At 50.8% G+C, this 12,255-nt stretch overlaps 1 protein-coding gene and 1 long non-coding RNA gene across 5 annotated transcripts; one reads left to right on the forward strand and one right to left on the reverse strand.

Annotated features, from left to right (window-relative positions):
* The first annotated feature begins 7 nt into the window (after window positions 1–7).
* LOC102551795 (uncharacterized) lies at window positions 8–3,801 on the forward strand. Of its 2 annotated transcripts, XR_595168.4 has the most exons (3): window positions 31–136; window positions 2,225–2,318; window positions 2,673–3,801. It is a non-coding gene; the product is annotated as an uncharacterized LOC102551795 (long non-coding RNA). The 2 variants fall into 2 exon arrangements; XR_005491485.2 differs by lacking the exon at window positions 2,225–2,318 and having other exon boundaries at window positions 8–136.
* Window positions 3,068–11,978, reverse strand: Ap2m1 (adaptor related protein complex 2 subunit mu 1). 3 transcript variants are annotated; one of them, NM_053837.2, is made up of 12 exons: window positions 11,831–11,858; window positions 9,459–9,575; window positions 7,601–7,866; window positions 6,693–6,775; window positions 6,303–6,308; window positions 6,010–6,145; window positions 5,736–5,877; window positions 5,223–5,342; window positions 4,962–5,097; window positions 4,762–4,859; window positions 4,251–4,362; window positions 3,068–3,799 (listed from the first exon to the last, which is right to left on the reverse strand). In NM_053837.2, exons 2-12 carry the CDS (start codon window positions 9,530–9,532, stop codon window positions 3,665–3,667), a joined length of 1,308 nt encoding a protein of 435 aa, NP_446289.1. In that variant the 5' UTR covers window positions 9,533–9,575; window positions 11,831–11,858; the 3' UTR covers window positions 3,068–3,664. The 3 variants fall into 3 exon arrangements, with proteins under 3 accessions (NP_446289.1, XP_038943830.1, XP_063126311.1); XM_039087902.1 differs by lacking the exon at window positions 6,303–6,308 and having other exon boundaries at window positions 3,210–3,799; window positions 11,831–11,978; XM_063270241.1 differs by lacking the exons at window positions 6,693–6,775; window positions 7,601–7,866; window positions 9,459–9,575; window positions 11,831–11,858 and having other exon boundaries at window positions 3,210–3,799; window positions 6,303–6,322.
* Window positions 11,979–12,255: the final 277 nt, after the last annotated feature.

The raw sequence follows: 12,255 nt of genomic DNA on the forward strand, positions 1-12,255 counted from the left end.
GATGACGTAAGAAAGCAGAGGCTGCGTGAGCCCAGAGGCGGGCCTAGAGGAACGGGACGCAAGCGCCGCGGAGTCCAGCAGGCGTGGCAGGCTCTACGCCTGCGCAGTTCCAGTTTTGCGTATACGTTAACCACCTGTAAGGGTTTTCGCTGTCTGCAAAGTGTAGGTTGTATCGAGGGGCGTGGTAGAGTCACCCAAGGTTTATCATAGCGGGGAGCATAGGAGGTGCTGCAAGGGGAGTCCCGCCTAGACTCAGGGTATCGTGGGAGAGAGCTGCTTTGCAGCTTGGAGACTTTCCCCGCAGGCGCGTGCCGCTGCTCGCCCACCAAGTCCTTTAGTCCTCGGCATTTTGCTGACTCACGCCAGCTCTCGAAACTCAGTCCGCAGTCTATCGGTTTTATTTAGTCCTGCTAGTTGAATCAGCTTGGTGAGGACCAACCTTCCCCTTGCCCCTTTGCCCTGTCCTCAGTTCCTTCACACTTCATAGGTGTTCAACCAGGTTACTGAGAATGATGCCGTTTCGTTCTACCACCACCACAAGGCACAACCTCACCCACCTCCAGAAAACCTGAACAAGAAAGCCTTTATAAATTCTTGTTCATCCTGGGCCTACAGACAGAGCACATTTTCTTACACCCTGGATCTCAGTGTCTGTAAAAAACAGCCCCCCCACCCCCCAAGATTGTCAAACCTTGTTCCAATGCGTTCAAATTACACCCCTATATACAATTTTTGAGACAATCGCCCTAGATAGCCCAAGCTAACCAAGAACTACTGAACCTCCTGCCTGCCGCCCAAGTGCAGGAGTTAAAGGCATTTGACTACACTGTACTGCCCATTCATCTGGCTTAAGTATTGTTGCAACGGGGATGCTGCCAGTCTTGGTGTTTGAAGTTAAAAAGCTATCAGCATGGGGTTGGGGATTTAGCTCAGTGGTAGAGCGCTTCCAAGCGCAAGGCCCTGGGTTCGGTCCCCAGCTCCGGAAAAAAAAGAACCAAAAAAAAAAAAAAAAAAAAAAAAAAAAGCAACCAGCATGCTTGAGGTTATAGCTTGGTTGGTAGAATGCTCTTATCCTGAGGCTTTGTGTTTGATCCCCAGGACCTCATAAAACAGGGCGCGGTGGCATGCTAGTAACCCCAACATTCAGGAGGCAGTGATAGAAGGATCAAGAATTCAAGGTTGCCAGGCAGTGATGGAACCCACCCTTAATCCCAGCACTCAGGAGGCAGAGAAAGGCAGATCTCTGAGTTCAAGGACACCCTGATCTACAGAATTCCAGGACATCTAGGGCTAAAGAGACAAACCTAAGAAGGAAAACAAAACAAAACAAAACAAAAAAAAAAAAATCAAGGTCACCCCACTACTACAAAATGAGTTTGAGGCCTGTCAGGGGTCATTTGAAACCTTGTTTCAATTCTCCCAGTCTCAGTGAGCTACTGAATACACCCGTATGTGTATAATCCTGGGGAGGCAGTTGGGGAGTCTGAGGCCATTCAGGGCTGTACTAACATCTGTGTTAACAAAGCAGCATTCGAACCTCTAAATTTAACCTAATAGCCAGGTTACAGTAAACGCAGGCCAGTGGCTGGAGAAACAGCTTGGGGGAAGTGCTTGTTCTGTACCTGTGGGACCTAAGTTTGATCCCTAGTACCCAAGTAAAAGTCAAAGTGACACACACATACCTGTAAGTCTGCTTTCTGTATAGAATATACTCAGGCGCCTCCAGTTTACTTTAGAATTGAGTAGTAGCTGTGTAACCGAGCTGATGGATCAGGAAATCAGGGAGGGTGCTTCAGCCCCAGGAGGATAGGGGATTTGGGGTGGGAACAATGGTAGAAAAACACTGGGAGAGACCAAAACTCTCTGGAATATCAGCCTATTGGGGAAAAGAAGGGAGCAGGATTTTTTTTTTTTTTTTTAAATATAGATCAGGGACTCTAAAAATATTGTTTTGTGTCAGACCATAGGGCCAGCCAGGCATCTTCGTCTGTCTTCCTGTCTGCTTTATGTCAGTTACTCTGTCTCCTGTGCTGTGAAGTGAGCGTCATTACTCACACCCTGAATCCCAGTGCTGGGCAGGCAAGGTAGGATGCCTGGGACGGACTAGCTAGTCCACTGAGCAGAATCAGAGGTCCAGGTTCAGTGAGTCTCTGTCTTGAAAAATAAGGTGAAGGCAGTTAAAGAACACAACAATAACCTCCGGCCTCTTGCTGCTTTTTCAAAGGATTTGGGCTTGGTTCTCAGCACCCAAATGACTGCTGACAACTCCACTTCCAGGAGAGTCCAATTCCCCCTTGTGGCTCTGGGGAGTACTGCATGTGAGTGATGCAAGTAAACCACTCATAGACATAAAAAGAAAATAAATTTAAAATAACCAAAGACAATTAGGAGCTGGAGAAATAGCTCAGCGGTGAAGAGCACACACTTCTCTTACAGAGAACTACGTCTAGTCTTAGCACCCACATCAGGTAACTCTTTATGAGTTAACTCCAGATGCAGGGGATCAGATACTATGGCTGGATCCCGATACAATCATAGAAAGTTTTATCAAGTAGCTTACGTTAATACTGGCATTGGCCATGAATTGATTAATGTTGAAGCTGGGTGATACGACATGGGAAATCTGTTATTTTTCATATGCTTGAAATTTACTCTAGATTTTTTTTTTCTAGGTTATAAAAGCTGAAACCCTACTCTTTGTCTGTCCTAACATACAAGATCTTTGGAACAACCAATCCCCTTAGGAACTCTGGAGGAATGAAGGTTTTCACCAGAGTTTGACAAGATGCATGGGGAAAATATCTTTCCTGAAGGAACAAATACAAATGTTGCCTCTGTGCTAATTAGAAAACCTGAACACTTGCAACATTGCACTTGGGAGAAGGAGGCAGAGAGGAGGGTTCAGCCACCTCACTCACACAATGGAAACAAAGTAAACAAGGTGTGGAGTGGAACACAAGAAGCTAGACACACAGCTCACCCAAATCCAAGGACAGTCTGGTCTACATAGTGAGTTCCAGGTCAGCCCCAGCTACAAGCAGCAAGATCCAAACAAGACAAAGCCTGGTATGGTGGTGCACACTTTAATCCCAGCACTCCCGAGGCAGATCTCTAAGTTTGAGGCCAGTCTACACACAGGTTCCAGGACAGCCAGGGCTGCAGAGTCCCATCAGACCCTCCCCACAGCCCCATTAACACTGGGCCAGCACTTCCAGTCTACAGTTTATTGGGTTTATAACTGGACAAAGTCACACGTGTACAAAACGAAGCTCATACTATCCCAAAGCAGAGTAGGGACTAATGACTGGGGATCCGTTACTGGCCGTTGGGGGAGCTCTGAGGTAAGGGTATTCAACCTTCCCACTGCAGAGGTGTGGCCACAGGGTAGAGAGAAGAGGGGACCACCTGGCTTTGGTCACAAAACTCAGGGCCTGGCACTAAGCCAGGACAGACAGACAGAAGCCTCAAAAACCACCCTCCCAGGAAGCTAGGGACTGCCTGACCAGTCCCACTGTGATGTGGCCGGTTCAGACCTATACTCAGGGGCTATTGGGAAGGGAAGGAGGCAGAGCAGGAGGGAGGAACGACACTGGTGAGCGGTCACTGGGGGTGCTTGGACCTGTGGAAAGGGTGGGCAGGATGTGGGCCAGCCGCAGCGGGGCAGCTAGCAGCGGGTTTCGTAAATGCCACTTCGGCCAATGTAGCGCACCCATTTGATGACATCGTGGTCGCTGTAGTTCAGCTTCGGCTCAAATACCTTCAAGTAGCGCACCTTGAGGCCAGAAGGCGCAAATGGCACCTGGGCAGAGGACAGCTCCAGTTAGGAACATGGCCTTTCTATCACAGTACTCGGGCAAGTTGACTAGGGTGGGGGGAGTTCACTAGAAAACTACCATGTGAAGAGAGCTTATCTGAGTTACTGGGAATCAGCTCACGTCTACGGCAGATCCTAGTTGTGGTGATGAAAACTATTCCTCTAATTATTAGGTAGCCAGAGCATTACCTTTGAACTACCTATCCCGGAGAACTAGCAGGGAACATACTTATCCCTGTCAATACTATGGACTTGAAAATAAAACGGAGAAAATGTGTCTTATTCACACAAAGCAAATGTGTCTCTACGGGTCTATCAATTCAAGACATCTCCCCGCTAGGCCCTGTTCCCTCGCTCATAAGAGGAATCTAATCCAAATGATGGAGGACTCTCCCATCACACCCAGCCATGGCACTACACCCCTCCTCTGCCATACCTCAAAGTTCATGGAAATGGGGGGCCGAGCCCATTTCTTCTTATCATTGGTGGGCAGGAGCTCAATCTCTGCGCTGATCTGTGATTCCTTCATGCCTGCCATGCGCTTGATCCTAGGAACGGGGAAATGGACAGCAGGGGGCTGTGGGAGTTTGCCACACTTTCAGCACTCAGGGCTGCAGTTTCTTAGACGTTGGGTGAGCTCTCCCTCACCCAGACTGTATGCTTCAGACACAAGACAAGGGCCAGTGGGAAGAGTCTTGAAAATTAGACACATACAAGCTCAAGTGCATGAGCAAGTTTTACACACACACATACACACACACACACGCTCACACACACACACACACACACACACACACACACACGCGCGCGCGCGCATAGGATATAGGATCCTGGAGAAGCATGCACTCTTCTCACACCCCATGTCCCACACAAGAGGACAGAAGGTGAAACTAAACGGGAAGGGACACTGGTGTCTTGAGCCTGCCTGTGGCCTCCTGAGGACTCACTTCCATACAATGGCGTTCTCGCTGGCCTTGTACTTGGCCTTCCCCTTCATGCAGATCACTTGCACCCCGCTTGTGTTCAATGGGGTTGGGATCCTCACCTAGGAGTGACACACCTGTCAGTGCGCTTTGGGAAGACCTGGATCGTCTGTCTTTACTCCCTGAGACAGGTTTTCACTCTCCAAGTCCTCCCCAGTCCTCACCTCAATCTTCTGGGCCAGAAGTGAGGGCTTGAAGTTGGACTTGATGACCACCTTGACCTCCAGTTTGGTGCGTCCCACCTCCCGCACCAATGGGATCACCCGGAAAGGCAGGATGATGTCCTTGGTAGTACGGTATCTTTGGAGGAGAGAACTCATGATAGCACAGGGACAGTCCTACTTCTTCCAGGTGCACCCCACCCCTGCCTCCCCTACTGCCCCTGCTTCCCCCACAGCCCCGGCTCCCCCACACCTCCGTGGCACCTCATGAGTTCAAACTCTCCATCAGGAGGGATAAAGCTGATGCTCCGCTCAGAGTCAAACTTGCTGAGTCGCACACACTGGTGAAAGGTGCAGTCATCAATGGCGATCGACTGCTTACCACTATAAACAGAAGCAGAGCTCAGATAGGTACAGTACGTGTCAGAGTAACTGATCATGCCATAGCAGGCTAGCCACAAACATCACTGGAAGTTTCCAGAACACAGCTTTCTGACTTGGGACTCCCTGCTCTGCAGTCTGAGGTGTGGGAAAGCCTTCGGGTTCCTTATCTCCTGAGAACTTTGTTGCTGGGGACCAAACAAAGGAGCTTGCTCTCCAAGGACAGAGACGGTCTTACTATCGATGCCAAGACTAACCAGACAAGGAGGACTTGGGGAGACAGTTAGCAACTCCAGCAGAAATGAACTCCAAAGGGAAGCTGGAGTCCACTAGGCCTCACTGGACTCTCAAAGGCTCGCCCATCTTTGTGTCCCTTGACCTCCCAGCCTCAGGTACCTCTTGCTTGTTTCATCGGCTGTGCCTTTGCCCTGCTTTTCTATGACAATCTTGTCATTCATTCCAAACTTGCACTCAGGCATGCCGCTCAGGTAACTCTTCATCACCACCCGGCCCGACACATGGGCACTCAGCACCTGCCCTGGTGACAGAACAGAGAACAGGGAGCAGCTGAGCCACCCGGCAGGCCAGGACTCACCCTCACCCCCTCCCCAACCCCCCCCCGCCCCCCGTCTCCTCACACACACCGGTTTCGTCATGAGAAGACACTCACCCTGTGGGGACATAAGCAGGTTCACACTCTCCAGAACATCTAGGAAGAGTTCATTCCGACGATACTTGATGCCTTCCCGCCTCCAGCCAATTTGCCCGGTCACCTGGCTGGTGATCTGGGACTGCTCTTCTTTTGTCTAAATGAGGTAAAGGTGGCCGATGACCTCACCACCCCCCTCCCATGACCCTCTCCCCAGGGTCTCACATCAGCCTCCCTCCTGTTCATCACTCTGTAACTCGGCAAGGTCTACAGAACGAGTGAAGCTGCAATGAGAAACACGAGGAACAGCTTACCTGATGCTAGAGACCGCAGAGCCAGCAAGGTGCAACAGGAAGCAGCGTGGTGAGGAAGCAAAGGGAGAGAGCTATGAGGCTTGAGTCTGAGGAGAAAGCCCATGTGCTCTTCTGAGGAACACAAGGCCTGCAGAGCAGCCACACCCACACCCTCCACGGAGAAGAAACCAACTGAGCTGTATTCCTCGTAATAGAGGTGCTGAGCTGGCAGCTTCTGGGGCAGGAGAGCTATCCAGAGCAAAAGAGGCCTGCAGTCATGGTAGGAGGCTGAGGCTAGCACTTCCTGTCAAGGGCAAGCTCATGAGTCAGCTAGAATGAGGCTGGGCATCATAGGAAAGAAAGGAGTTTGAGGCCCACCCTACTTCTGTTCTATACAATTAATTTAAGTACCTGACTCTTGATACCCTGTTGGGTGATGAAGGTTTTCAGTGCACCTGTCTCTGAGTTCTGTGGGTAGCCAAAGTCCAGAATCTCTGTAAAAAGAAGGGAATTATAGCCTAGCAGTGTGGTATAGTCCTTTAATCCTCACACTCAGGAGGCAGAGGCAGGTGGCTGAGTTCAATCAAGACTGGCCAGGTCTACAGAGCCAGTTCCAATACCACAGGGCTACACAGAGAAACCCTGTTTCAATAACAAAAAGAAGGGAACTACTAGCTTCTGGAGAAATCGAAGGCTCCTTCATTCCAATCCTTCCTCTGGCCTGGATATGCCTGTGGAGCACAGATCCTGGGGCTGTGCAGAATTGTCTATATCTACAGCAAGGTTTTCTAGCTTCCAGCATTCAGCATGATTTGTTCTTCATGAGAAAATATGTTTTTCATATGTAAAAAAAATTCATAGAAGAGTCACATGGTCAGTGGGTAAGAGGATAAAAAAAACCCTGAGCCCTCCTTTTCTCCAGAAAACAGATGGTGATAAAAGGGAAGTAGTTACAGATGCTACAAGAGAAAAGAGCACAGCCAAGGGACTATCTAGGACTTCCTCTCCAGGCCCTGGAGGAGTGGAGATGAGAGCTGGCTCTGTCTGTGAAGATGGTTGCTCAGCCACCAAATCTCACTCAGTCAGGTTCTTAGCCCAGCGAAGGCCAAAGTCTCCTCCCCGCACCCGCTGGCCTATTTTTGAGTTCTACTCTAAAACAATCTTTAGGAATGGATTCAGACTGGCTGCATCAGGGACACAGAGCTCATCACCTAAGAGGTCACAGACTCAAGCAATAAAGTTCGGAGTGTGCTGCGAGCTCTAGATTGCTCCCTTTTGGGTCAGTCCCCACCGCGGCCATCGGTCCCCAAACACCTCACCGTCCAGCAGCTCGTATATGAGCACGAAATTGTTCTTGATGTTCTCCTCGCTGATCTTGCCAAAGTAAGCAGCCATTACATCACACATCTTGTAGAGGAATTCGAAGACCATGGCGGCATTGACATTCTGCTTGGTGACTGCTGCCAGCCAGATGTTGGACCGCTTAACATGGAAGAAGCTGGTGCGAGCGATGTTTGTGACAGGGCTGCGCACCTGCTGCCGTGCGTGAATGACATTGACGCGAAAGGCATCCACTGCATTCCTCCTACGGGAAGAGACGCAGAGGCGGTCAGCACTTAGGCAGACCTCACCCCATGAGGATCACCTGCAGCTGCTGGCGGCCTCCCCTCCACGTCACCGAAACCTGACCTCTCTACAGGCTTCCCTCTGATACCCCAGCAGGGTCAGGAAGGTTCTGCACTGGCCTGCTCCTGAAGGGGGAGTCAAATGGTAACTATGGAAGGGTGCGTATAGTGTTAATAAACTGAGCCCTAGCCCTGTCTTTACTTCCCCAGATACACCCAAGATGTCCCCTCTCTGCTTTCCAGAAGTTCCAGGCCCTGAAGAGAAGGAGATCTCTACTGGGCCCACCAGTGGGAAAAGCCAACTCCTCTGGTAGTTGGACAAACTTGTATGACCTCAAGAAGACTCTGCTCTAAAGGGGAAGAGGGGCTGTGGACTATGCCACCCACCTCTTCTCTAAGGTCTGATTCCTGAAGTTTAGGGAATAAAAAATGATGAAGGAAAACAATTGGAGGGGGGAGGACCCCCAACCCACTTGTACCTGAGCGGCAGCTTCACAGGCTGCTTACCTATTGCTACATCAGCCAATGAGATGGGATGAGAGAAATGACGTCAGCGAGAGGAGAGTGACAGCAAGGAGAGAGAGGGTTAGACGACACACAACACACCACGGTGGGCAGCACAGAGCATGAGGGAGAGGCGGACAAGACAGGCAACAGGTAGAGAGCACACTAAGGCATGCGGGGTGTCATGTGGCCCAGCGGTGGCATAAACCAGGACCATCCAGGGTGGGAGGAGCAGGAAGGGATGGACCAGCCAGGTTTACTTAGGCTAGGCACTGCCACAAAATCTAGGTCAGCTTTACCACCAAAAAAAAAAAAAAAAATAAAATAAAAAAAAAAAAAAAATATATATATATATGGATACAGCCACACCAAGCTAGCCCATCAGCCAGGGAGGCAAGAAGGTAGGAGAGCTATCAGAAGTCTCTATTTATCTCAAGGGTTTTTTTTTTGGGGGGGGGGGATAACCAAGGTAGGAAGAACCAGAGGAGCCTAACCTCAGGTTATACAGTGGAGGAGGCCAGAGCGTGAAGCAGAGAGAGAAGTGAGGCTGCAGTGACTCTTTGTAAGACCTGAGGTCTTAGGCGCTACCCAGGTCCACCCGGATGAACTACAAAGGCAGCATGACCCACAGAGCGCAGCCTGTTCACAACCAGGGAGGGTCCAGAAGAACAGAAAACAGCTGAGTCAACAGACTAGAGAGGGGTTTTAAGGGGATCTAGGGAAGGCTCTCAGTATGAGAAGGATTTGAAAGCAAGATTTAGATGGATTAGTACCACCGAGCACACACTAACCACACCCACAGGAGATAGTGCTCCCTCCTGAAAGGAAGAATCAACCTGACCAGGCAAAAGCACTCATCTTCAGCCACCAGACCAGACCTACAGGGAGCAGGAAGGGCAGGAGTTCCTAACCCTAGGGGGTGGAGGTGTCATCCCCAGGCCCTGAGCCTAGCAGCTGGGCCGATGCCCAATGGAACCAGGCTATATTGCATGCTCAGGCTGAGGCGATGGGGGGGCTGGGGCACAGCGTGCTCAGGCAGGGGACTTACCCGATGTCATCTCTGTAGACTCGGGAGATAAGCACCTCCCCCTTGTGATTATAGATGAATAAGCCTCCGATCATGGCGGCAGCTCAGTCTCTGTGACCCATTGCTCTGAGAACAGACCTAGGTAGGAAAGGTGGGGATAGGGAATGGGGAAATCTTTAGATCCCTTGCCCATCTCAGCGGGGCTGTACAGGGCTGCCTTTTTTCCTGACTCAGTCCTCTAGCAAGTGACCCTGCAGCCCTCCCAAGGAAGCCCCGCCTGCACGCACAGCGAGGCTCCAGTTCCTGTTTATTCCACACTGGATAGGAGACAGTACTTTAAGTGTGGGGCCCAGGGTTAAGGCCATTTTACTCAGTCTTTTCTGAGGGCTGAGCTTGAAAGTAACCACCCCCCCACCCCCACTCGCACCCCTCCCCGTCGTCTTCACAATGCTGAGCTCAGCTAAGATTCTTTTCAAACCCCTGCTGTGCAGACTCTCACTCCCCGCAACTTCAGTGAGTCAGAGAAAAGCTTGCCCGCGGATGCAGGAATGGCGGTAGGGATTAGGCGGTAGGAGTTAGCTTGTGCCCGCCACCAGGCATAACTTTTAGAGCAAGCACTATTCTTCCAAGAAGGCAGCAGAGCATGACCGTCTACAAGGCTACACATTCCAGGAAAGGGTGTGCAGAGTGAGGTGGGGGTGGGAGAAGAGGCCCTTAGGCTCTAACACAAACCCAGGAATGTGGCTGAAGCAGGCTCGTCTTCCCCAGGCAGTGAGATAAGCAGGCAAAGGAACAGAGAGGCCCAGGGCGAACAAACCACGCTCCAATGCTCCCAAGTTCTTCTTAGAAAGATTTCATTTTTACCTTCACATAGGTATGCCAATGTGTGTGCTGTGTGTGTGGAAGTCTAGACGTCAGGTGGAGCCCTGCCCTCCATCCCACAAGCCTGAGTTACAGGCAGTACTGAACCAAACGACATGGGCTGAGACCTGAACTCAGGTCTTCTGGAAGAACAGTAAGGACTCTGAAATGCCAAGTCCCTCTTTCCTTTCTTTTCTTTCTTTCTTTCTTTCTTTCTTTCTTTCTTTCTTTCTTTCTTTCTTTCTTTTTGAGCCCCCTTTACAATTATTTCTGGTCACTGTCTTATCAAAATTTCAAAATGTGACAAAAATTAGGTCTGTATGTAGCATTAATCCTGCTAAATTGTGACTCCAGAGCTGCCAAGTCAGTCACTTCTGGCCTGGTGTTTACTAAGCAATGGGCAAGGTAACAGAATGTCTCAACTGCCCAAATTCATTTGGGTCAAAATTAATTTAGAATATTTAAGAAAATAGGTTAATCTGGTTCTAGATTTTTCTGGATTAACCCTGGTATTAATTTCACTGATGTTAGTCTAACAAGACTTTCTGAAACTGAAAAGTTAACCCTTGAAACCCAGTCACAAGTCAACTAAGGTAGTGGACACACTTGTCTCACAGTTCAAAGAAGGTGAGAAAGAAAATGCAAAATGGAGGTTGTCCCCTGAGCAAAGGACCAAGTCCACAGGTATCAGCCGAGGGTGGGAGTGGTGGTGGAGGTGGAGGTGGCTGTGGTTGTGGTGTGTGTGTGTGTGTGTGTGTGTGTGTGTGTGTGTGTGTGTGTGTGTTGTGTCCTGGACAGAAATGGAATATTTAGTTAAGGGACCGATTAGCTGTAATTGCTAGCAATAGACCAGGATGACCCCACAGCAGCAAATACAGCTGTGGGAGTCCCTCAAGTTCTCCTATGACAAAGGTCATAGGAGCTTTGGAGGAGCAAAACAAGGCGAAAAGATAGACAGTAGAAAAAGAGAAAGCTGAGAGATAGGGCCTACTCTTCTTTTAGTGAAGCATGAGGGGTTGGTGGAGTTTTTCTCAGCAGAGGGGGGAGACATCTAGGCCGAGGAGATGTCACCAAGGGATGCGGGGGCTGTCATAGGTCTGAGGTAGAAGAGCAGTGGGGGGTAAACCAGGAGGAAGGAATCTCTCAGTGTTCCAGAGAGACCTGTCACTGTCCAAGGGAGTGGCACCAGGGGATGTCAATGTCCTGGGGGATGGGAGAATGGGAAACCTCGGGGTTGAGCGGTTGTCAGGATTCTAGGGATGGGGCGCCGCGCGGGGTCCCCGGCTCTAGGATTCCGGCCCGAGTCTCCTCCCGGAGACGCCCAGCGGGTTACTGGAGGGCGTCGTTCCCCGCCCTTGCTGCAATCGCGCCCAAGGCACCCCCGCCCGGTCGTCTGCTCCCTCCCGGGTCTGGAGGCTGAGGCCACTCCCGGGTGCGGGCAGTTTTCCACCCAGCACAGTGCGGGGCAGGGCAGGTGACCACGGCACCCTCGCCGCCCGGTAAGGATCTCTAAGTCAAGCTTCCCAGCTCACCTGGAGTCAGCAGCCCCCACAAGGCAGGCCTGGCCACTCTCGGATCCCAAGATGTCCGCCCGCCCCCAGCTCGCCTGTCTGCTGCCTCCGCTTTCACTGCAGTGCTCCCGCCCCGCCCCGCCCCGCCCGCAGCTGCGCCTGCGCGCTCACCTCCAGCGGCGACTACAAGTCCCGTCAGTCTCCGAAGCTTTCAAGCTGACACATCCGAGTGCCCTAAGTCTAGCAAAACTACAACTACCGACAGCCTTCGAGACAGAGTCGACGTCGGCCTCAGTGCGTCTTGCTGGCAACACGGGTCATGGTACGCTCCACAGACTATTTGCTTCACTGAGAATCACGGGAAGTGTAGTCTCTGTAATCCTTCTCGTTCCTAGTTAGAGGAGGTAGGCTTTAAGAGACCAAAGCTGTTTGTTGAAACCAATTGT

The sequence above is a fragment of the Rattus norvegicus genome, chromosome 11 (assembly GCF_036323735.1).
Source record: "Rattus norvegicus strain BN/NHsdMcwi chromosome 11, GRCr8, whole genome shotgun sequence".
In the NCBI taxonomy this organism is placed as follows: domain Eukaryota; kingdom Metazoa; phylum Chordata; class Mammalia; order Rodentia; family Muridae; genus Rattus; species Rattus norvegicus.